At 40.1% G+C, this 25635-nt stretch overlaps 1 protein-coding gene across 3 annotated transcripts in view; it reads right to left on the bottom strand.

Annotated features, from left to right (window-relative positions):
• The window catches only part of DOP1A (DOP1 leucine zipper like protein A), a 151957-nt gene that overhangs the window by 89422 nt on the left and 36900 nt on the right, over positions 1-25635 (bottom strand). For all 3 annotated transcript variants that reach the window (XM_073626865.1, XM_073626867.1, XM_073626866.1), the window contains exons 3-7: positions 16676-16857; positions 16367-16537; positions 14983-15172; positions 12373-12471; positions 5066-5165 (exon numbers count right to left, since the gene is read on the bottom strand). In XM_073626865.1, the coding sequence (XP_073482966.1) occupies positions 5066-5165; positions 12373-12471; positions 14983-15172; positions 16367-16537; positions 16676-16857 (742 nt within the window). The remainder of the gene's footprint in view (positions 1-5065; positions 5166-12372; positions 12472-14982; positions 15173-16366; positions 16538-16675; positions 16858-25635) is intronic.

The raw sequence follows: 25635 nt of genomic DNA, 5'->3' as shown, positions 1-25635 counted from the left end.
GTCATTGTCTTATTGGTTGGTAAACCTTCGGCCCAGTCTGAGGTCCTGAGCACTCTGGAGAAGGTTTTCGTACAGGATATCCCTGTACTTGGCCGCATTCATCTTTCCCTCGATTGCGACCAGTCGTCCTGTCCCTGCAGCTGAAAAACACCCCCACAGCATGATGCTGCCACCACCATGCTTCACTGTTGGGACTGTATTGGACAGGTGATGAGCAGTGCCTGGTTTTCTCCACACATACAGCTTAGAATTCAGGCCAAAAAGTTCTATCTTGGTCTCATCAGACCAGAGAATCTTATTTCTCACCATCTTGGAGTCCTTTAGGTGTTTTTTAGCAAACTCCATGCAGGCTTTCATGTGTCTTGCACTGAGGAGAGGCTCCTGTCGGGCCACTCTGCCATAAAGCCCCGACTTGTGGAGGGCTGCAGTAATGGTTGACTTTCTACAACTCTCTCCCATTTCCCGACTGCATCTGTGGAGCTCAGCCACAGTGATCTTTGGGTTCTTCTTTACCTCTCTCACCAAGGCTCTTCTCCCCCGATAGCTCAGTTTGGCCGGATGGCCAGCTCTAGGAAGGGTTCTAGTCGTCTCAAACGTCTTCCATTTAAGGATTATGGAGGCCACTATGCTCTTAGGAACCTTAAGTGCAGCAGAAATTTTTTGTAACCTTGGCCAGATCTGTGCCTTGCAACAATTCTGTCTCTGAGCTCTTCAGGCAGTTCCTTTGACCTCATGATTCTCATTTGTTCTGACATGCACGGTGAGCTGTAAGGTCTTATATAGACAGGTGTGTGGCTTTCCTAATCAAGTCCAATCAGTATAATCAAACACAGCTGGACTCAATTGAAGGTGTAGAACCATCTCAAGGATGATCAGAAGTAATGGACAGCACCCAAGTTAAATATATGAGTGTGTCACAGCAAAGGATCTGAATATTTAGGACCATGTGATATTTCAGTTTTTCTTTTTTTAATAAATCTGCAAAAATGTCAACAATTCTGTGTTTTTCTGTCAATATGGGGTGCTGTGTGTACATTAATGAGGAAAAAAAAAGAACTTAAATGATTTTAGCAAATGGCTGCAAAATAAACAAAAAGTGAAAGATTTAAGGGGGTCTGAATACTTTCCGTCCCCACTGTAGATGCCAACTTGAGGGAAAACGAATAAGAGTATTTTTGAGGACTATGGTATGTAGTAAGTAGCAGCAGAGTAGGCCTGAGAGGTAGAGTGCAATGATAAAGAACAGGAGAATATAGTAGTATCTATGAAAAAAACTGTGATATCTGTATCTGATTCAAATACTATATACTACTATCTATGAAAATAATTGTGATATTTGCATCTGATTCAAATACAATATATTATTAATATACTAGTAGCTATGATAATTGTGATATCTGTATCTGATTCAAATACTATATGCAGATATGTACACAGATAAAGACTGAGGGATCTCTACACATACAAACCTCTAGACGTGAGGAGAAACAGTACAGTGATAAAAAGTCAGTCAGTAAAAAAAAAAAAAAAAAAAATAGCACATAGCTATCTCATCCTAAGGCTCAGTTTACACCTATGCAGCTGCGACAGTAACTGTGGGTTTTTGCATGTCTTTGCACTTCACATTTAGGGCAGCCTATTGATTTAAATTCTCCTTGTTAAAGAAATTTATTGGATTTTAAATCATATTACAGGAAACAAGAAGGATGTTGGAAAGACAGGAAGTGGAGCTCATCATGATATGAATTGCCAGGTATCCTTATTTAGTAACAAGTGACAAGACGGTCTTGCAAAAACACAAAGATATTCAACAAAATAGGGATACATGCAGTAATATCAAAAAGGTATAAACGAGGCAAAATTGTCTGAGAATGGTTATGAGAGGTTTAGTCAGAGAGGAAGTAGTCTATGATGTAAACTTAGGAAGGAAGCCCCGTATTTAGAGTGGAGAGAAGAGAGAGAGGGGAAGTGCACGGGGATAGTCCGGTCGTCAGCGATAGATTAGTTGGGGGCGGTGGGATGAGAAGGAGTGGAGAAGGATCTGGGTGTTTTGGTAGATCATAAGCTCAATAACAGCTAGTGATGCCAAGCTGCAGTTTCCAAAGCAAGCAAAGTCCTTTCTTGTATTAAGAGAGGTATTTGCCCCTTGAGAGAGAGAGATATAATTTTGCCCCTGTACAAATCATTAGCAAGACCTCATCTGGAATATGCAGTTCAGTTTTGGGCACCAGTTCTCAAAAAGGATATCGGGGAACTGGAGAAAGTGCAGAGAAGGGCAACCAAACCGATAAGAGGCATGAAGGAATTAAGCTATGAGGAAAGATTAGAGGAACTGAATTTATTCTCTCTTGAGAAGAGGAGATTAAGGGGGCATATGATCAACATGTACAAATATGTAAGGGGTCCATATAGTGAACTTGGTGTTGAGTTATTCACTCTACGGTCAACACAGAGGACAAGAGGGTACTCTTTACGCCTAGAGGAAAAGTGATTTCGGCTCCAAATACAGAGAGGTTTCTTCACAGTAAGAGCTGTGAAAATGTGGAACAGACTCCCTCCAGAGGTGGTTCTGGCCAGCTCAGAAGATTGCTTTAAGAAAGGCATGGATTCTTTCCTAAATGTACAAAATATAACTGGGTACTAACATTTATAGGTAAAGTTGAACCAGGGAAAATTTGATTGCCTCTCGGGGACCAGGGACAAATTTTTTTTCCTGCTGTAGCAAATTGGATCATGCTTTTCTGGGGTTTTTCAACTTCCTCTGGATCAACTGTGGTTAAAGGATTGGGTATATGGGACTGTAGGATATTATATATATTTATTTATTTTTGTGGTTGAACTAGATTGACTTGTCTTTTTTCAACGTAACTATGTAACCATGGCAGGAGGACTGACTGGTCAAAATATAGCAGTAATCATTGTGTGATCCAGGGTTTCCAGATCCGGTCGAACCGAGGGACCTGATCTCTTTTAATGGCCTCCATTTTGGCATGGATCTTGGTTTGATTTACTCTGTGCTTGGTTTCAGCTACAACTAAAGAAGGGGACTTCCACGCTTTAGCAACTGTTTGTTTCGCTGCTGTGAGTAGCTGGATAAAAAGCTTAAATTGGGTGCGTGATAGGGAGTCTGGTTTTAGATTAAGAAGTGCTGTGATTTGGACTATTGGGCAGGTCCACCATATATGTTTGTGTGTCCCTTGTTTCGAACAGCCACGAAAGCAGAGGACCGAATAGGAGGGGACGAGAATTTGGCTATTCTAGAGGGCACTAAGTACCAATGCGTCAGTACTTTATCGTTGGTTCCAACTGCTAGGATATTGGGTGAGGATGATTTAGTTGCTGACCATATCCCAGACCAGTCTGCATTGTCAAGGGTGCGTCCAAGGTCTTCTTCCAATTTCTCTGTGTATTGTGGTTTCTCTGAGTCCGGTTTGACTCTATTGGTTTAAATTCAAGTACATCACATTATGTTTCAGAAATCTTGGTCTTTTTATTTTATTTTATTTTACACTAAAACAGAAGGATAGAATTTCTTCATGTTGCACCATAATGTGTGCTAAACTAAATGAGGAGGCGCAAACCATAGGTGGCACTACACCTAGAAATTACAATATTACATAAATGTACTTAATCAAAGCTATATCAATGAAACAAATAGAATTTTGAATGGTCTGTACATTTAAACTTTTCAGACACTGTTTGAAGTTTGGAATTTTTTAAAGGGACAGCAACAATATAAATTGGTATTTATAATAACATTTTTTATTATTTTTATCATTATTTTTTTACTTTTCAGATTTGGGTTTTTTTTATCCTGGGGTATATTTGAGGTTTTTTTGTGTTTTCTGCTTCTTGGCCACAGTGTAATTTTGTCATATAAATGAGTTGGTGGTAACTTCAAAGATATCCTCAGAGAAATAAGAGGGTGGTTGGCAGCTGAAATGATAAACATCCACCCATAACCTTTGTGTCATTTTCACTTTATATTGTAATTACTGTATCACCTACAGTGCCTAGCAATTTAGTGAACACTGTAAAATAAAATGTGTCTAATATTCATAGACTTGACTGCATACAATATATAGAATGTGTTTTAGTAACAGAAGGCAGTCCATGATACACAAATATGCTCAAATATAGGGCTATGTTTATAGAAAAGGTCAAATAAATAAGAGAAACATAAATGCTGCCATTGTATATTTTCTTGTGAAAATGCCAGCTACCTACCTGGCTGTCATGCTAATATTTTGGCTTCAATGTTTTCTGAGTCACTAAAGCATCCACATTAAGAGTTCTCACTTTATTGGGTACTAAAACCAAAGGATCAACATGATATTTGTGAAGCTAGAAAGGACAGCAACGGCAACCAATATATTTCTCTTATGATACGTTCAAGAAGTTAATTTTTTGCTTCCTATTTGAATGCGGTGAGAAAACAATTTGCTGGAGCTTTGAACAAACTAGGTACATAATTGCTTTTCATGTTGGCTCAATAACTTTTCATAGGTCAGGCACCTGATGTACCTATGTATGAAGATTATCTAGTGGGAAAGCTTCATTTCACTATTTGATACTGAAATAAAGCATGCACCATCATTGGCTTTTCAATCTAGTAACAATCTGCACTGATACCATTTCGGAAGGATGATCATTCAGAGGCGACATTAGAACACATATTTGGCTCTCAAACAGCCTTTTCTATAATACCCCCGCAATATGGAGTTTGCATGCTTCCTTACACCATCCACATTTGTCAAAGTTGTCTGTCACTGTAGACTGTCAAATCAACTGCAGATTGGGCCGTCCACTACCAATAAGCTCTCAAGTAGCCTGATCTGCAAAATTCTGAAATAAGGATCTTATCCGTTTTAACAAAATAATTCTGTAATAGGAGATCCAAGAAAAGACAGCATCTTCCTGGCACAATGCAAAAAAGTATATCACAAAAAACAAAAACACATGGCATATTAATTTTAATAATCAGTTATTTGGCTATAAGGCATTTCAAAATATAATGGGATTTTACCCCAAAAACTATGCAAAACACAGCACTGAACAAGCTTACCCAGGAGCCATGCATAAAGCCGCCGATTTAATGACATATCTCTGCGCAAGACCACACGCAGTGCTGCTGACAGGATCCGAATCATATCGGGGCGGGTTGCCTAGGTAACCAAAGAAAAAAAAAAAGCCCAAATCACTGAAATATTTTAAGATCATACAGTGCTGTAAAAAAAGTATTTGCCCCCTGACTGATTTTACATATTTTTTGCTTACTTGTCACACCTAAATGATTCAGATCATCAAACAAATTTTAATACTACAGAAAGATAACCAGAGTAAATACAAAATGCAGTTTTTAAATGATGATTTTGTTTATTAAGGGGAAAAAGCTGTCCAAACCTGCTTGCTGAAAAAATAATTGCAACTCCCCCCCTTCTTCTAAATCATGAATGAACTGTGATTAACCACATATTTTGGAAAGCGGAGTTAAATTTCACTTGCCACACCCAGGCAGGTTTACTCCCAGACCTGTTTAATCAAGAAATCACTTAAATAGAAGCTGCCTGACAAAGTGAAGCGCGCTCAAAGATCTCAAAAAGCAACACACCATGCCTCCTTCAAATGAAATTCAAGAACAGATAAGAAATTCATTGACATGTCTCAGTCTGGAAAGGTTACAAAGCCATTTCTAATGGCCCGTACAACGATCCGAAAATCGGACGAAAAATACCGCTTTCAACGCGGTCATACGATAATCGGATCATTGGTATAGAGCTTTCGAGAGCCAATCACGACAATTCATCCAATAATATTCGTCCGGACAAGCACAGAAATTTTCCTCGTACGATACCAGATCGTACCATTTTCGTTTAGTCAGTACAGTTGTCTCCTGAAAATACAATACAAGTACATTACAACACATAACATCACTTCTGATTTTTTTTTTCTGTCATATGAGAATTTTCATGACTTTAGTACCCTTTTCAATTCCTATTTGCGACTATTAAGCGAAAAAAGTCGTACGATATTCGGATCGTGTGTACGGGCCATAAGGCTTTGAGACGCCAGTGAACCACGGTGAGAGCCATTATCCACAAATGGAGAAAAAACAGTGGTGAACTTTCCTAGGAGTATTTGTATTTACTCGGGTTATCTGTAATATTACATTTTTTTTTTGATGATCTGAATCAGTTAAGTGTGACAAATATGCAAAAAGATTAAAAAAAAAAAAAAAAAAAACAGGAAGGGGGCAAATACTTTTTCACAGCAGTGTAGCTGTAAATATACCTTTAACCTAATACACTCCTAAACTATCACCAAATTTTAAATGAGTCCATTGTTAGTGTCATAACTCTTCAGCCACTATTTTGCTATTATATCACTGATAAGTACTAAGTCTAAAATGTTGTTTTCCCACTTGTCCTAAAATGTACATTTACTTTAAAAATCTGAATCCCAGACATATCAAAATATTTAGCAGCAAAGAATGGTTTTAAAATAATGTACATTTATTAAACAAAAAAGACAGAGACTGAATTAAATTAAAGTAAAAAAGTAAAAGGGGAGAAAAAAAATAGTTTTCCCTTCTCTCTGTGCCCCAGTTATAAAAATGTCTATAAAATAGTTATAATTTGGGATGTTACAATATGATTGAAAATGGAAGTATAGGAGAAGAAGGCTAGTTGTTGGCAGGGAATGATGTGTCCTGATGACTAGGGAGGGACAACGGAGAATGGAGAAAATGAGACAGAAGAGAGTGGTATCCAGCAGTAGAGACGAGTTTGGGCATTCTTTGAATACATCTTCAACCTGTACCAATAAAAAAATAAATAAAAAACACACAGGAGTTTGGAGGATGCCCAAGCTCATATATCCAATAGTACCCTTTTTCATCCATGCATATAGCTCAGTGCTGATGATCTCATGCAACACTCCGTAACTATTAACCTGTTTGCATACACTCACTTCAGCAAAATGATGCATGTCATTTTTTATAGTATAGGTTTCCTGACAAGGATAACAGTGAACCATGCCCGTGCAAAAGTGTAGTTGTGCATTCACTCCTATTGGAAGAGCATGTGAAAGGGTGACAAAAGCAGGAGAACAACTAGGGGACAGAGACATGTGTTAACACCCTAGAACAGAGGTGTCTGAACAAGGATCTTCATGGTCGGATCACCAGATATTTTTGAACTTATAAACAACCTTTTAAAACTACAATAACATGTTAAATCTTCTATGAGATTTTGTGTTAAGGTTACATATACTTTAAAGAAGGAACTGGTTTCCATGGGGTTAATTTACTAAAACTGGAGAGTGCAAAATCTGGTGCAGCTGTGCATGGTAGCCAATCAGCTTCTAACTTCAGCTAGCTCTATTAAAGTGGATGTAAACCCAATGTCATCCTTTCTAAACTACAGCCATAGTGGTCATCTATAAGGATATACACGCCTCCTGCATGTATCTTTACCTGTCAAATGTCTCCCCTCTGTCTGTTATGAGACCCAAAAAACTGCATATTCTGTGGGTGGGTCTGTTGTCTGGAGCTCGGTGGGTGGAGTCATGATGTCAGTAGACTCCCCGCCCACCTCTATACTCCCCTTGTCAATATGCATTTTCTCCTGTGTATTTCTAACACTGAACTTCTGCTATGATCTCTAACATCCAGTGAAAAGACAGGAAAGTAACCACATGACTTCAGCATACCAAATCATGGTGAGGTGTGGAACAGCCAATCCTTGCAGAGCTGCTGAAGAAAGGAGTGGGGGAGGGAATTTAAAAATAATGCCTGTGTTTTAGGCTAGTGCACAAGATATGTAAATCACCTGTCACTCACAGCAAGGGGGAGGATTTGACAAAGTTTTTCTCTGTTTGTCATGATTTTTCTCACTGAACAATAAAAGAGGATTGCTCAGAGCTGGATTAACTCTTTGTGGCAAGACTGGGCTCAAATGATAGGAAATCTTATACACTACAGTATAACATATAAAAAAAAAAAAATATTCGGGTTTACATCCACTTTAAGCTTTGACAAAAAACAAAACAAAAAAACTGGAAGCTGATTAGTTTCTGTGCACAGCTGCAACAGATTTTGCACTCTCCAGTTTTAGTAAATCAATCCCTATGGGACACCGACTATAGTTTTCATAAACAGGACCAGTGGAATCTAACCTTTGCACTTGCTTTACATCACTAGGAACCTCTTAGGCCTCATACACACAATGAGAATATCAGACAAAAAATACCGGTTTCTGGAGTGATCATCCGATAATATTAGTATATTAGTATACAACTTTAGAGAGCCGATAACGACGGTTCATTCGAAAATATCCGAAGAGACAAGCACAACATTTTTTCCTCACAGGATAACAGAACAAGTGATTTTCTTGTAATAAATGTAGTATTTGTACCGGAAAAAAAATAGTGTGACCAAGACCACGTATGCTCGGGAAAAGAAAGAATACGTTACAATACAACACAATGGGGGTTATTTACGAAAGGCAAATCCACTTTGCACTACAAGTGCACTTGAAAGTACACTGAAAGTGTACTTGGAAGTACAGTCGCTCTAAATCTAAGGGGTAGACCTGAAATGAGGGGAAGCTTTGCTGATTTTATCATCCAATCATGTGCAAGCTAAAATGCTGTTTTTTATTTTCCTTGCATGTCCCCCTCGGATCTACAGCGACTTTACTTTCAAGTGCACTTGCAGTGCAAAGTGGATTGGCCTTTCATAAATAACCCCCATTATATCACTTCCGAAGTTGTATTCTGTGTCATACGAGAATTTTCGTATCTTTAGTAACCTACTGGTTTTCAATATGACACTAGCATGCAAAAAAAAAGGGGAGGATCATTAGTCTAATATTCTTATCGTGTGTACGAGGGCTTTACTATACAGAGCCAATACATTTTTAGAAATCAATCAGAATTATGCACATGAAAAAAGACTGATAATATACTGCTGGAGTCAGTGCCAGATATAGAGGGGCTAAAGGGAAAACTGCCCTGGGCCCCTCTGACAAAAGGGGCCCTCCTGTATACAAAAATAATAAAAAAACAATATAAAAAGTTATTGAGTGTGTCTTGGGAAGTAATATTTTGCTGGCTATCATCTGTAAAAGTCTTTACTCCGAACTGGTATATTGTATCGTTTTTAAAAACAAATTTTGGCAGCTCAAGTGAACCACACATAGAGCACAATGACTGTGCATGTGTCTGTGACGTCAGAATGACATGGTGTCATGCATTTTTAAAATGTGCGACTGTCATTGAGAATATAAACCAAATCTGTGTATGAGGGGCCCCCAGAACCTGAAGTGTCCTGGGCCACCCTAAGGCCCCTTTCATACTGCAGCGCCCGGCCGCTAGCGCTAAAGCGCCGCTCGTTTTTGCGGCGCTTTTACGGGGCGGTTTTTACCCTAAAAACAAGGTAAAAAGCCACGTTTTGCGGCGCGTTCAAATCGCTTTTCAGGCGCTTCGTAAGCGCTGCTCATTCATTGCAAAGGGCAAAGCGTTTTGGAAGCACTATTTATAGCGCTCCCAACCAGCCCCAAAAATGCTGCTTGCAGGACTTTTCATAATGTCCCGCAAGCGCACCACCCCTGTGAAAAGACACACTGCAATGAATGGAAGGTGGTTTTCAGAGGCTATTTCTAGCGTTAAAGCGCCTGAAAACCACCTCAGTGTGAAAGGGGTCTAAGGTTTAAATCCGGCCCTAGCTGGAGTGCTTTACACAATCACCACAAAAAACAATGGGCTTTAATGAAACATGTATAGTTTGTTTTATAAGGGAAAATGTCTACTAAGTGACATATGGCAGAAGAGGGTCGGTAATAAGATCAGAGATATTTCCAACACAACAGATTTATAAGATAGAAATGCTAATTGGAAGCAAACAGGATAATAACAACAGAGCTTTCTAGACGTAACACAGAGAGAAGCTCAAAAGGGGCTAAAACAGCTTGGTGTTACCAGGGCACAAACGACAGAACACGTATGGTCATAATAGATGTGTACTGTATGACAGAAGAAAACTTTAAGTGTGAGTAACAGAAATTACTGTATTTATTGGTGTATAACACGCACAGGCGTATAACACGCACATTCATTTTAAGAGGGAAGTTTCAGAAAAAAAATTAAATTTTTAAAACCACTTCAATACAGGGCACTTAGACACCTTCCCGCCCAAGCCAATTTTCAGCTTTCAGCGCTGTCGCAGTTTGAATGACAATTGCGCGGCCATACAACACTGTACCCAAACAATTTTTTTATAATTTTGTTTCCACAAATAGAGCTTTCTTTTGGTGGTATTTGATCACCTCTGCGGTTTTTATTTTTTGCACAACAAATAAAAAAAGACTGAAAATTTTGAAAAAAAACAAGTTTTTCTTTGTTTCTGTTAAAATTTTTTGGAAATAAGTACATTTTCTTCTTCAATGACGGGCACTGATATGGCTGCACTCACGGGCACTGATATGGCGGCACTGATGGGCACTCATAGGCGGCACTGATGGGCATTTGAAGGTGGCATTGATGGCTACTTATGGGTGGCACTGATGGGTACTTATAGGTGGCACTGATAGGTGGCACCGATGGACACTGATGGGTGGCACTGAGTGATGGCACTGATGCCCCTAAGGGTGGCATTGCTGGGCATCAGTGCTATATAATGGTGCCAATCAGTGCCCATTTGTGGGCACTAATTGGCACAGATTGGGCACATGTGGATGGCCATGGGGTACATACCTGGCCATCCACATGTTGCCCCCTTCCCTGGTGGTCCTAGTGGCGATCCCTGGTGGTCCAGTGTGGTGATCTAAGGGGGGCTGCGCTGATAAACAATCAGCGCAAACCCCCCCTGTCAGGAGAGCTGCCGATCAACGGCTCTTCCTATTGACATCGTGATCAGCTGTGATTGGACATGGCTGATCACGTGGTAAAGAGCCTCTGCTGGAGGCTCTTTACTAAGATCGGTGTAGCGGTGTGTCAGACTGACAAACCGATCCACCGATCCACCGATCCACCGATGGCCGCGATGCACGCCCCCGCGGGCGCGCGGTGGCATGTTATCCTGCTGGACGTCATATGACGCCCAGTCAAGAGAACTGAACCACCGCCCGGCCGTCATCTGCTATGGGTTGGGCGTGAAGTGGTTAAATAAGGGACTTTGAAGCAAAATAAGGGTCAGTGCCATCTGCAGCCTCACCATTGTCATCAATGCAGAAGCCTCACCATTGCCATCAGTGACGCCGGATCGATGCCCATCTGCAGCCCAGAGGGGACAGGGAGGAGGGCGGGACAAGCGCCGACAGATTACATACAGTGAGAATCTCCTATGATAGACAGAACAGTGGTCCAATGGCGGCCCAGGAGACGGGACTTCCTATTACAGAGGCCAAGTAAACAGGAGATTCTCACTGTATGTAATCTGATGGCGCACATCCCGCCCCCCTTCCTGTTCCCTCCGAGGCAGCTAAAATTAAAGTATTGGCGTATAACACGCACACGCTATTTGCACCCGATTTTCATGGTGAAAAAGTGAGTGTTGTGCGCCAATAAATACAGTAGTTACCACTATAAGACTGTATAGGATGAGAAGCTCCATTTTCTGGGGAAACGTAAAGAAGAAACACTTCACAAAGGGCCCACAACATGCTTTGCCCCTGGTAGGTTTCTACTGCTGCTTTAAGCATATTGGACAAATGAAGATAGAGCCTATTTACCTACCAAATGGGCAGATTCTCAGCCTATTTTCTAGTTTTATTGATAAAATGTCAGGAATGCATTTCCATCCCCCATGAAAATATTTGTAGTTTGTTATCATGCAAGAGAATATCTTGCTTGGCACCCCTTCACGTCTTGATTCATGAGACCCACATGGACCAGTAAGATAAAAGAAGGCATCTAGCCAAAGTGAGTGCCTAACCATCTGGAATGTTATATAATTCTGTCAGCTGATATATTTGATTCATGAATCCCTAAAATGGCTCCAGAATTGAACTGAGTGACTCCTTATCGAAGCTTTAACATGTTAACCCCTGAAAGGAAGTTACAAGAAAATAAAAATAAACTGCATATGGTTTTCATATGGATGCCAAACTACAATGTGAATGCACAATACCATATGGCATTATTTATGAAAGTCAAAGCAAAGCTGAAGTTTCTGTCCAACTAATCAGATATTAGCTCCTATGTAAAACAAAAACCATGACTAGAACAATGGAAGCAGTTTCACTTCTGCTGTTGTTCATAAATCAACTCAGCTAATTTATGTGGTTCTTTGGATTTCACCAAATATTTCTTAAGAGAGTGATTTGGAATCAAACATTGACAATGGATAAAAAAAATTGCCTTTGTCACCAGTACCTGACTCATATGGAAGGGGAAACAAAACAAGATGAGATCCAAAGTGCTCCTCTGAACCAGCACACTGGAGTCCTGCACAGATGTACTCACGGCTTCCACCTGAAACAGCAAAGGCAACATTTTAATTTTTATATATATATATATATATATATATATATATATATATATATATATATATATATATATATATATATATATATATATATTTTATTATTATACAGGATTTATATAGTGCCAACAGTTTACGCAGCGCTTTACAATATAAATGGGAGACAATACAGTTATAATACAATAAAATACAGGAGGATTAAGAGGGCCCTGCTCAGAAGAGCTTACAATCTAATAGGGTGGGGCAGGTGGTACAAAAGGTTGTAACTGTGGGGAATGAGCTGATGGAAGTGGTAAAAGGTTAGTTAGAGACGTGATAGGCTTTCCTGAAGAGATGAGTTTTCAGGGATCGCCTGAAAGTAGCAAGAGTAGGGGATAGCTGGACAGGTGGAGGTAGCGAGTTCCAGAGGATGGGAGAGGCTCTGGAGAAATCCTGGAGATGAGCATGAGAGGAGGAGACGAAAGAGCTTGAGAGTAGGAGGTCTTGAGAAGAGCGGAGAGGACGATTTGCGTGATATTTGGAGACAAGATTGGTGATGTAGCTTGGGGCACAGTTGTGAATGGCTTTGTATGTTGTGGTTAGTATTTATATATTATATATTATATATTCTGAGCGAAAGCCAGACTGTAAAGGGTCAAGAAGGTTATTTTCACTGAGGTAGGAGCTAAGATATAGATAGATAGATAGATAGATAGATAGATAGATAGATAGATAGATAGATAGATAGATAGATAGAGATCTATCTATCTATCTAAAAAGATATTATACAGAATTGTGCACTGAAATATTTGTTTGATCATGTGAAACCTTAAGGAGGCCACACACAGGTAGAAAGTGGTGTGTAAATAATTATGCAGTAGTCATGGTAGGGTTTCCACGTTGCAATACATTGTTCAATCTTTCAGTTATTAAAGTGTCCCTTCAACCAAAGTTTTTTTTTTTCATTTTGGAAAAAAAAAGTTTAGAACCAAAGCCAGGTTTTACTGACCCCCTTAAATGACACAGGACTAGTAGGAACACATAAAAAATGTAAAGTTTCCTAACCCTCCCCATACTTTAAAAAAAAGGCTGTTATTGTTGTCTGTACTGCTACACTTTCCTTACATCATTGACCCTAAATGTTCTTGAACCCCATTTGTCTGTCGGCATAATTTCTTTAGACAATAGGTGTACTGTTGCTCCTCCTCTCGCTGGTGGTGCTGCCTCACCTGCCCTCTTCCTTCCCCCCACCCTCTCCTTTCCCCCTTGTCCCTTTTTCCTCCCTCTCCACCTTTTTTTTTTTCTTCTTCTCGGTCCCTTTCCTTCTATTTTAGGCTTACATTTCTTTTATTGTCCATCCCGTATACCCTGCCACATTGCACTGGATTTTATGACAGGCAAATGATTAAGGAACTATCTAGTTTTTTGGAGTCTATCGGGCTATGCTTTTGGCCCAAGATGGGTTTATGTTGTACCTATGTTGAATATTCTTAAACTAGATTTATGGTGGTATCCTGGTTGTACGCTTTCTGAATTTATACGTGGATGGTTAGGTCTATGTATCTTGTGTATTTCTATGTTTTTATGCTTATTGTAATTGTGAAAACGTTCTATAAATAAAGAATGCATAAAAAAACCTCCCCCAATGGCAATACAGAGTGCAATAAAAAAAAAAAAACTGAGTTTCTAACCTTTACAATGTAACCATTTGCAGACATTAGGCATGCTATATACAAGCAAATAAACTTTATCAAAATATACCAAACATACAGTGGATATAAAAAGTCTACACACCCCTGTTAATATGTCAGGTTTCTGTCATGTAAAAAAAAAAATAGACAAAGATAAATCATTTCAGTAAAAATAAAAAAACTAATATAATATGGTTGCATAAGTGTGCACACCCTTAAACTAATAATTTGTTGAATCCCCCTTTGATTTTATTACAGCACTCAGTCTTTTTGGGTATGAGTCTATCAGAAATATTTGCCCACTCTTTGCAAAAACACTCCAAATCTATCAGATTGTGAGGGCACCTCCTCTGCACAGCCCTCTTCAGATCACCCCGCAGATTTTCAATCGGATTCAGGTCTGGGCCATTCCAAAACTTTAATCTTTTTCTGGTGATGCCATTCCTTTGTTGATTTGTATGCATGCTTTGGGTCTTTGTCATATCTGTTATTATAGTCATTTTTCGAACACAAGACAACAAAAGTATGTGGGTGTTAAGTGAGGTACATGAGGCACTGTCACCTTGGCCATGCAGCATAAAGTGACAACATCTCTCCCCCCTCGTCCTGACCCTATTATACTTAGCTTACCAGCGATCCCCTGCTACTCCCTTTTTCTCAGCAGCTGTCCACCCTACCCAACACTTCTGGGAATGGAGAAGCATGCGACTGCTTGGGTCTAAAAGACAAATGTTGGGCCCAAGTACTGTCAACTGACCAGGAGAGTAACACTATCTCCCACTAAAAAAAAAAAAAAAAAAAAAGCAATAGAATTTTTTAATACAACAGTACCATTAATTCAATATCGCTTCCTATGATGTACAGCTGGTCTTCCATTGACAGTTTCCGATTCAAGTGTGATAAGACATAGGTGATGCCAGGAAGGCGCACAGCAGGGCTGGTGAGGAGACTGCCCCACAGGGCACTGTAGAAAGCAGACTGCTCCACGGCTGAGGCCACTTTCTCCAAGAGGGTGTTTGTTCTGAAAAAGGATCGTGTACGTTACCCAAAAAAACAAAAATGATATATACATAGATATATAAACAAAAGAGATACTCATACATATGCTTGTATGCAGAGTAATCTTTTCCTTTATCTACTCCTATCTTGATTTTATGTATTTAAATTGCTAGGGACATTCTCATTTCCAGCTCGCTACAGTTCCTCAACTTTACTGACTGACATAAGCAGTACCTCCCTAGGTTTGCATTTACCAATATGGCAGCTGCTCCAGTAGAGTCTGGTGTTCCAAAAACATAAAAGTCGTGATTTCACCATTAGGTTTAAAATGCCAGTAATGTATAACATAGCTACAAAAATGTCTGGATCCAACTACAGATAAACCTGAATTTTTACCTATAAAAAGTTAAAGTGTCACTAAACCACATCATAAAAACTATCAATAAATTTTGCATTACATGATGTTCATACTCACTCAGTCACTATGAGATTCGTTTTCTATATTCTGCAAAAAAAAAACTGGTTGATCCTGCTGCTCTCTATCTCCAACTTCTGTCCATGTTCCCAATTCAGCTAGGTATATTGTTGCTGTGGTGGCAACTCTGCACATGCTCAGTTTTCAGTGAGTTTCTATGCTGAGCCTCCCCCCCCATCACATCTAAGCAGCCCATACAGTGGTAATTGACAGACCACGCCCTCCCAGCTAAAAACAATGGGGGCGGGATATTACATGTAGATTAATGGAGGCTTCACCTCCCTCTTATTCTAAGACACAGGCTGGAGGGGCATGACACAACCTGTGACTGGCAGAAATTCCCCCACACCATGCTATTGCCAAAAAATAATAAATATTTGATTTCAACTATATATTTGCATGACAATTTGAAACAGTTTTGATATTAATTATATATTTTTACTCTGTACTCCAAAGGCTTTTTTATTTTATTTTAAATCATGTGACCAGCAGCAGAGGACTAGAGGCTTCTCCGGCTTATGTTTTCCTGCAGATAGGCTGGAAATTATCTGGGTCATGTGACAGCTGAATATTAATTAGGAAAAGGTACTATGTCTTTTTTAATTAAAATAATTACAGTGCCATCATTCACATACAGAAAGAGAAGGGACAATGCAAATTAAACACTGTATGTTTAAAGTATGACTTTAAACCCATTATAACACACAAAAAAGGTAGTGGGCTCTTTCTGTAATCACTTACCTGTCATAGTATTCAGAGCCCTCTTCCAAGCCAGGCAGAATACCAGTGAGCAGTCCTTGTAGGCCTGGCTTTAAGGTCTTGCCCAGAGGTAGATAGTACATCTCATACAAACTAAGTAATACTGGTTTCACAGACATTGCAGCATTTGTAAGCAGAGGGAAAAGGCCAGCGCTAAAAATACAATAAAAGAGAAAATTAAGGACAATGCCTAGAAAAATAATTATTAACATACTCCAAAAAGGTACTTAAACCATATACTTGTTTTATAGCAATAAATTAAAGGTCACAGGTTTAGCTCTTTTAACTTACCTGTACAGAAAGAGATCTTTGGCGAGGCGCTTTGGTCCAATAATTTTGAAAATTATTTCGTAAGTTTCCAGTGCTTTCCTGTGAACTCCACCTGGCAACGCTGGATGAAGACATTGTGCCAGTCGTTTCCCTATGGTTAACTTTCTAGGGACTACTTGATATTTCGCATTGTTCTGTAACACCTATAAAAAATAACAGCATGTCAGTTTTTGTAAGGTCACATTTGATTACTACCTAAAGTTCTCCCTTGGTTGTTGTAATTGCCTAGCTTGTCAGTTCTGTTTTCATTTTTCAAAGACTGCCAGGGTCTTCTAATACATTAGCAACACGCACACACATTATATTTTAGATACACACATGTACATTAAATATATATGAATATATATATATATATATATATATATATACACATATACACACACACACACACACACACACACACACACACACAGCCATAATAGTATGACCACTGACAGGTAAAGTACAAAACATTGATTATCTTGTTACAATGGCATCTGAAAGTAGGTATGATATATTAGGCAGCAAGTGAACATGTTGTCCCTGAAGTTGATGTGTTGAAAGAAGAAAAAAATTAAGGATTTGAGCGACTTTGACAAGGGCCAAATTGGAATGTCTAGACAACTGGGTCAGATCAACAGCTCTCTTGGGATGTCCTGGTTTACAGTGGTCAGGATCGACTAAAATCTGTGAAAGGAAGGAAAATTGGCCAACTGGCAACAGGGTTATGGCTGGATGGCTGGTGAAGGCTCACCAATGCACATGCAGAGATAAGACTGGACTGTGTAATCTGATGCAGGGCAGCCATCAGAAACTGTGGGGCCCCTTATTTGGCTTTAGGCCAGCTCATGATGGAGCAGCCTGCCGACATACACATACAGGAGCATCCACGGAGCTCCACTGCACCCGCTCCCCCTTCTCACATCCCTGCCAATCGGCCGGGCCAGTCCAGACGCTGGGGCCCCTTACAAGTGTATGGGCTGTACCCCCCTGATGGCTGCCCTGATCTGATGCAATGAGGAGCTACTGTAGCTCAAACTGCAGAAAAAAAGTTATGCTGGTTCAGATAAAAAGGTGTCAGAACACACAGGCCATCACAATTTGTTGTGTATGGGGCTGTGTAGCCACAGACTGCTCATGGTGCCCATGCTGATCTATGTCCACACCCAAAAGCGCCTACAATGCCCTGGTCTAACGAATCATGTTTTCTTTTACATCACGTGGATGGCCAGGTGCGTGTGTGTCACTTGCCTAGGGAAAAGATGGTGCCAGGATGCAATATGGGAGAGATGCTTTGGGCAATCCTCTGCTGGGAAATCTTGGGTCCTGCCATGCGTGCCTTGCCGGGTCAGGGCTGTTCTGGCAGCAAAGGTGGGAACCTACTCAATATTATGTGGGTGGTCATATTTTTATGGCTGATTTTGTGTACTTTCATACAGTACACATACAGTATATCCATAGCTCCACTGCATACTATATACACAATCACAAATAAACATGTACATACACTCACTCACCAAAGCCTGTTCTGTGTGTTTCTTACATTAAAGAAAATAGCTGGAGTGCGGCCATCCAGGCATTTCTTCATACCAAATAAAATAGTCAGTCCATGATTTTCCATGCAGCAATTGGCTTGTAGAACCTGTCATTATCTATGTATGACTGGATATTCCATATCCCATATAAATTCTAACCGCTGGCAGGTTGAATAGCTCATTTTCTACAGCAGAAATGAAGGACCAATACTGGTTCCACCCATTTACTAGTAAATACGAGGCAGAAATTAGTATGTCTATAGTATGCATTTGAGTGTGACTGTGTGTTACTGTGTATATTTTTACATGTGAGCTGTATTGAATTTCTGACAGACATATCGTTTGGTGTTGCGGCCTAATAATTTTAGCCTCATCTGACCATAACAAGCAACAACAGCAAAAATAAACACAAAGTGGTTGAAGGAGAAAAAGGTGAAGGTCCTTGCATGGCCTAGTCAGAGCCCAGACTTAAACCCCATTGAAAATCTGTGGAATGACTTGAAGACTGCAGTCCACAAACGGTCACCATCAAATTTAACTGAACTTGAGCAGTCCTGCAAAGAAGAGTGGCAAATATTGCAAAGTCTAGATGTGCAAAGTTAGTAGAGACATATCCCAATTGACTAAAGGCTGTAATTAAAGCAAAAAGTGGTTCAACAAAATACTGACATGAGGGGGGGGGGGTTGGGGTGATCCTTTTTTCCAACTCAGTGATTCTGTTTTTTTTTCTGGCATGTTGGTGTTCTATCTTTCACTTAGATGTTATAATATGCACTAGTAAATACAGCTGGATAAAACAAAAACTGTGTCTGTCTTCATTTTCAGGCTGCAAAGCAACACAATTTGATTATTTTAAAAGTATCTTTTTATACCCACTGTATGTAAGGGTTTACAATACTTAAAGTGGTTCTAAATGCAGAAGTTTTCTTACTTTAATGCATTCTCTGCATTAAGGTAAAAAACCTTTGATGTTCATCTCTACTCCCAGCTCCCTTTATACTTAGCGGAGCCCCATCTTGATCCAGCACTGTGCTCAAGAGCAATCGGCTCTCTCCTCGCTGTCCATGGAGGCAGCAGCGGGAGCCATTGGCTCCTGCTACTGTCAATCCCAGCCTGCGAGGAGGGAGCAGGGTTGAGCTGCACTGTTTGTGTCAATGGACGCACAAAGCGTGGCTCGGGATCAGGTGTGCATGAGTGCCCTCCTAGCTAGTGATTTGCTATGGGGGGGGGGGCACTCTGAAATCAGAAGGGGAGAGGAGCCAAGATTTTTTTTTTTTCTTTGGGGGGGGGGGGGGGTGCAGAAGAGGAGGATCAGCGCTGCTCTCTGCAAAATTATTGCACAGACTAGGCAAGTAAGACGTATGTTATTTTAATAAAAAAAATTCTACTTTACAATAAAAAAAAAAAAACACCTGTGTCAAAAACAGCCAAACAGATTTTTGTTACACATACAATTAGATGATTGAAGTCAGGAAGGCTTCAATTAAGTTTAGTGAAAATCCACTTTGCAAAGTGAAAATTGGCTTTGCTAAGTGAACACCATATCCTTCAGTAAATAATTCCCAATTTCTCCAAGCATTGTAGTGAATAATAAATGGCTGATTAACACAGCACAAGTCAAGGTATTATGTATAGTTATCGAAGGCATGTCTGCATTTATGCAGTAGGCAAAAATAAAGTTATAGAAAATAAACATTTGAATTCATTGAAGAGGTTTATGCTCGGCTTGTCTCTCTCCCCTATTACAATGTTACAATAACTCATTCACCTCCTGTTCTGGCATCTTTTCAGACAAAAAAAAAAAAAATCTTATGCTATATTAGGCTGAAAACCTGACTAGAGTTATTTTAATGATGTAGAGTACAGGTTCGCCCATGGGAAGAAGCTGATCGATAGAACTGATGACTTTGCATTGTTCCAAATAAAGGGCAGGCTGTGGAAAATTAAACCTGTGGGAGTCTGAACGGGTGCTAGACATAATAAAAAGCCAAAAGCCAAGTAAACAGATCTATAAAAATCCTACATGTATATATGAAATATATTAAAACCTGTCTGATTTAAATAACATTTTGATGTGGGTTAAAATACACCAGTCCCCTGACAACATACCAAGGCATATGCAGTTCTGCAACATTTCACATAAAAGCATCACAAAGAAAGAAGTGTTTAAAGTGGACCTTCACTTCAATGATACACTTTATCCAAGTAGAATCCCCCCCACCTCCGCAATAAAAAAAAAAAAAAATATGGCGATTTTTTTTTTTTTTTAAATATTCTGCCACCCCCCCCATCTCTATTCTTAGCTAGGCCCCACCACATCTGAAGCATGCTGGGATGCTCACGCCACTTCAGTTTCAAGACACAGGCCAGAGGAGGGTGCACTTACAGTGGGGATAACTATTTGATCCCCTGCAGATTTTGTGAGTTTGCCCACTTCCAAAAAAATGAACGATCTATAATTTTTATCACAGGTGTATTTTAAAATGATAAAATGAATTGCAGTTCAGTGAGTAAAATAAGTATTTGATCCCCTACCAACCAACAATAATTCTGGCTCCAACAGACTGGCTACAGTATGTGCTCATGTGGTACACAGATTAGTCCAGTCAATTTAGGAAGGTGCTCCTAACAAAAACTCATTATGTGTATAAAAGACACATGTCCACAGAATCTCTTTCTTCCATTCAAACCTCACGATCATGGGCAAGACCAAAGAGCGGTCAAAGGATGTCAGGGACAGGATTGTAGACTTGCACCAGGCTGGAATGGGCTACAAGACCACCAGCAAGAAGCTTGGTGAGGAGACAAATGTTGGAGTGATTATTCGTGACTGGAAGAAATACAAAATAACCATTAATCGTCCTTGGTCTAGAGCTTCAGGCAAGATTTTGCTCATGGATGATCATGAGAAAAGTGAGGGATTAGCCCAGAACTACACGGGAGGAGCTTGTGAATGATCACAAGGCATTTGGGACCCACAGTCACCAAACAAACTATTGGTAACACAATACGCCGCCATGGATTGAAATCCTGCAGCACCCACAAGGTCCCCCTCCCCAAGAAGGCACATGTATAGGCCCATCTGAAGTTTGCCAGTGAACATCTTCTAAATGATTCAATGAAGGATAAGAAGAAAGTGCTGTGGTCAGATGAGACCAAAATTGAGCTCTTTGGCATTGAATCGACACGTCATGTTTGGAGGAAGAAACATGCTGACTATGACCCTAAGGACATCATTCCTACAGTCAAGCATGGGAGGTAGAAACATTATGCTTTGGGGCTGTTTTTCTGCTAAAAATACAGGCCGACTTTTCCGCATGGAGGGGCCAATGGACAGGGCCATGTATCGTAAAATCTTGGATGAGAATCTTCTTCCCTGAACACTGAAGATGGGTCTTCCAGCATGACAATGACCCAAAACATACCGTCAAGGCAACAAGGGAGTGGCTCCAGAAGAAGCAGGTTAAGGTCATGGAGTAGTCTAGCCAGTCTCCAGACCTTACTCCTATAGAAAATTTGTGGAGGGAGCTGAAACTTCAAGTTGCCAAGTGGCAGCCAAGAAATCTTAGGGATTTAGAAAAAAATCTGTAAAGAAGAGTGGACCAAAATTCCTTCTGAGATGTGTGCAAACCTGGTAACCAACTACAAGAAACGTCTTACCTCTGTGCTTGCCAATAAGGGTTTCTCCACCAAGTACCAAGTCATGGTTTGCTTAGGGATTAAATACTTACTTTACTCACTGAACTGGAATTCAATTTATAAAATTTGTATCATGTTTTTATTCTGGATTTTTGGTTAATATTCTGTCTCTATCATTTAAAATACACCTATGCTAAAAATTATAGACCCTTAATTTCTTTGTTAGTGTGCAAACCTACTAAATCTGCAGGGGATCAAGTAACTATTTTCCCCACTGTAAGAGGGGAGGGGAACTGAAGACACATCATTAGAGTGCCGGCTGTCTGAACCAGGAAGAGTCCACCAGCTCCTGACAATGTCACAAAGGAAGATGATTGTGTGGGACTTGTAGTTGCAGATGGCAGATCACAGCTGGACAATGCTATATTCTCTCTAGGCAGGTAAGTATGTTTTTTTTAGGAATAACCCAGCTTAAAAAGGAATTACAAAACGTTGTTCCAACTTCAGCCCAAAAACGTTTTTTAATATCAATCAGTCAAGTCCCAAACATGGATCACCCTGCATGCTGTCCACTTGATGTACTGCACAGGTTAGAATATGACCGTGTATTTAAAGAATATTTATTCAAGTAAGCTTAGTAGTTGCAAACATCCCTACACATACATCTACAAAGAACCCTCTGTGACAGAGAGAGGCTCTGTGAGTGTAAGTATTTAGGAAAAGGGGACCCGGAAGTCTTATTGGGGGTTAATGTGAGGTTCAGAACTAGCATTTCTCCAGATTCTGTGGTTCTGGATCGGAACGGTCGATCCTGTGTCCAGGTTTTGCTAGACGCCTGCAGCCTGGCTCACTATATAATCAGGTCTGAGCATTGCTCAGTATTCCCATTTTGGAGACAGCTTCCAGTTTGGAGAACATTCCCAGTGTGGGAGACGAAAGGTCTCATCCGGGGTCAGAGGGCCCAGCCAGAAGCCACGAGACAGAGGTCCCAGCCACATGCCAGGAAACAGCAGGTCTCGGTTTCAGGAGTTAAGTCAGCTCCTATCAAGGGTGTCAGGAGAACCCCTATCCTTAGGCCGGAGGTGGGCCATGCAGCAGGGCACTGCGACTGAAGGCTAGAGAGCCAAGTAGTCAGAGAAAGCTGAATGACACAGTTAAAAGGACTGGTAAGAGGAGCAGCAGTACTGCCAACACCTAAGCCAAGTGGCTTGGTATTTTCGTTAATTCATGTTATGTGGAAGAAACCCCTGCGTGGGGAACCGCAGGGGTTTCTTCCACATAAGAAAAGTGGGCGTGACAGCCCACTTTTATTTAATAAAGAAAAAGTGGTAATCCCCTCAGCTGGTACTGGCTACACAGGCAATCGCGGCCCCCTTGCCAGGCGACGGACTGCCTATTAGTGGCGGGATGACGTCACGCATTGCTTGGATGGACTACTGGCGGCAGCCCATTAAAGATCGGACAATACGGTATATATTCCCTATAGTAGGGAATTGTAAGGCACTTTCTTTATATACATCTTATACTTTTTTTCTTACCATACCGCATCAAAACATTAAATTACATTGCATATTGGTGATTTTTTTTGATGGTTTCTGTGCTACACATATGCCTGGCTGACCCCAGTTTCTCACAGTTATGGCTTTGCTCCGCCGACCCCTGGTGGTATTTCTGAGGATAAGACTTATTACCTTGGATTTTACTTGATTTTAACTTACGCCAATTATGATGTGGCTATGTGATATAAAAGTAGCTTTTACTTGGCGTAACTTGTGTATTATACAATATGATGTAATGAATATAAGTGTTAAGCTGTTTCTAATGATCGGTTCTCATGATATTATTTATGTTTCTCCATGACATACAGCCCTGAAGAAGGAAAATAACTCACATTTCGAAATGTGTTGGAAGTTCACCATTTTATTGTTATGTAATGTGCAATAAATATAGTAGAGCGAAAATTAAACCTAGTTGGTTAAACCTTAATGTGTCAAAGAAAAAAGTATGGCCTTTAAAAAATATAAAAAGAATGGGTCATCACTAGCATTCCTGCACCACAAGGAATGCAATAAGAAATGTAAAATCGCAATCAGGGTGGCTAAAAAAAGATTACGAGAGACACATAGCAGAAGACAGTAAAAATAACCCAAACTTTTTTTTAGATATATTAACAGTAAAAAGACAAAATCGGAGCACATTGCAAACTTAAAAGAGCAGGATGAAAGGATGGTTACAATTGACACAAAGAGGGCAACTGTACTAAATGCCTTCGTCTCCACAGTTTTTACGCAGGAAAAAGAAAGGGTTTACCGACAGCGACTGCAGTGTAAGTGACACAACACGTGACATACCCACGTGGCTAACAGAGGCCGGAGTCAACGAAAGACTTTATAAACTTAACACAAATAAATCACCAGGACCAGATGCCTTACACCCGAGGGTCCTCAGAGAACTCAGTCAAGTTATAGCCAGGCCGTTGTTCCTAATCTTTGTGGACAGCATACTGACAGGATTGGTACCAGCTGATTGGAGAAAAGCCAACATGGTACCAATATTCAAAAAAGGGCAGAGACATATACCTGGGAATTATAGGCCAGTCAGCCTAACATCAATAGTAGGTAAATTATTGGAGGGGATGATTAGGGATTATATCCAAAGTTTATTGAGAAGAAGAATATCATTAGTGGTAATCAGCATGGGTTTATGGGAGGGCGTTCCTGCCAGACGAATCTGCTAACATTCTATGAGGGAGTAAACAGCAATCATGATAGCGATTTACAAATATCTCAATGGGGATCCCAGCATAGGAAATAAACTATTCAGTCCTAGGGAGTGAAAAAGGACACGGGGCCACAAAATGAGACTGGAGGATAAGCGGTTTAACCTCAAACTGCGTAGGGGGTTCTTCACTGTTAGGGCAATAAGGATATGGAACTCTCTCCCACAATTGGTGGTGGATGCAGGGAGTATGGATATCTTTAAAAGACTCTTAGATGTACATCTTAAAAAAACACAACATAGAGCAGGGTTCTTAAACTGGTGGCCCTCCAGCTGTTGCGAAACTACACGTCTCATCATGCCTCTGCCTGTGGGAGTCATGCTTGTACCTGTCAGCCTTGCAATGCCTCATGGGGCTTGTAGTTTTGCAACAGCTGGAGGGCCGCCAGTTTGAGACCTCTGACATAGAGGGATATGGGAAGTCATTATAGACAATGATACACATGCACCTACACAGGTTGATCTGGATGGACTATTGTCTTTTTTCAGCCTTACCGACTATGTAATTGGTGTTTAATTGCTGTGGGAATATTTTACTACATTTCTATGGTATACACATATGCTAAAATAGCCGGTACACTTTCCTGGATGTTTTTATAATCTGTACCAATAAACATTGAATATTTTTATACATTATGGTCTAAAATGCTATAACTTCCCCTTTTTGTTGCCGATAAAATCCCATTATGAGGGTTCTTTGTTAAAGAATATTAAGGGCAGTTTAGACAGGGTATATCTTAATGCTTGGAAAACATTTACACACAATCGGGAAGTGCAGGCAATAGGACTACAATCATCAGCGTTGGTGTCTTCGGGCATTTTTACGTTTTTCTTTTTTTCTGCGTTTCTAAACAAATTTTAAGTCTTGAACATTTTTGTTTTAGCCAATGAAAAGCTAGCAACTAGGTTAGGTTACTAAGGAGATGGTTGTTAGATGTGAAATAAAAATAAAATGCACATTACGTGTAGTTTTTAAGCACTCCAACTGAA

Source organism: Aquarana catesbeiana, linkage group LG04 (genome assembly GCF_042186555.1).
Source record: "Aquarana catesbeiana isolate 2022-GZ linkage group LG04, ASM4218655v1, whole genome shotgun sequence".
NCBI lineage: Eukaryota > Metazoa > Chordata > Amphibia > Anura > Ranidae > Aquarana > Aquarana catesbeiana.
The sequence above is the reverse complement of the archived record's forward strand: the minus strand, read 5'-3'. Positions and strand labels throughout refer to the sequence as shown.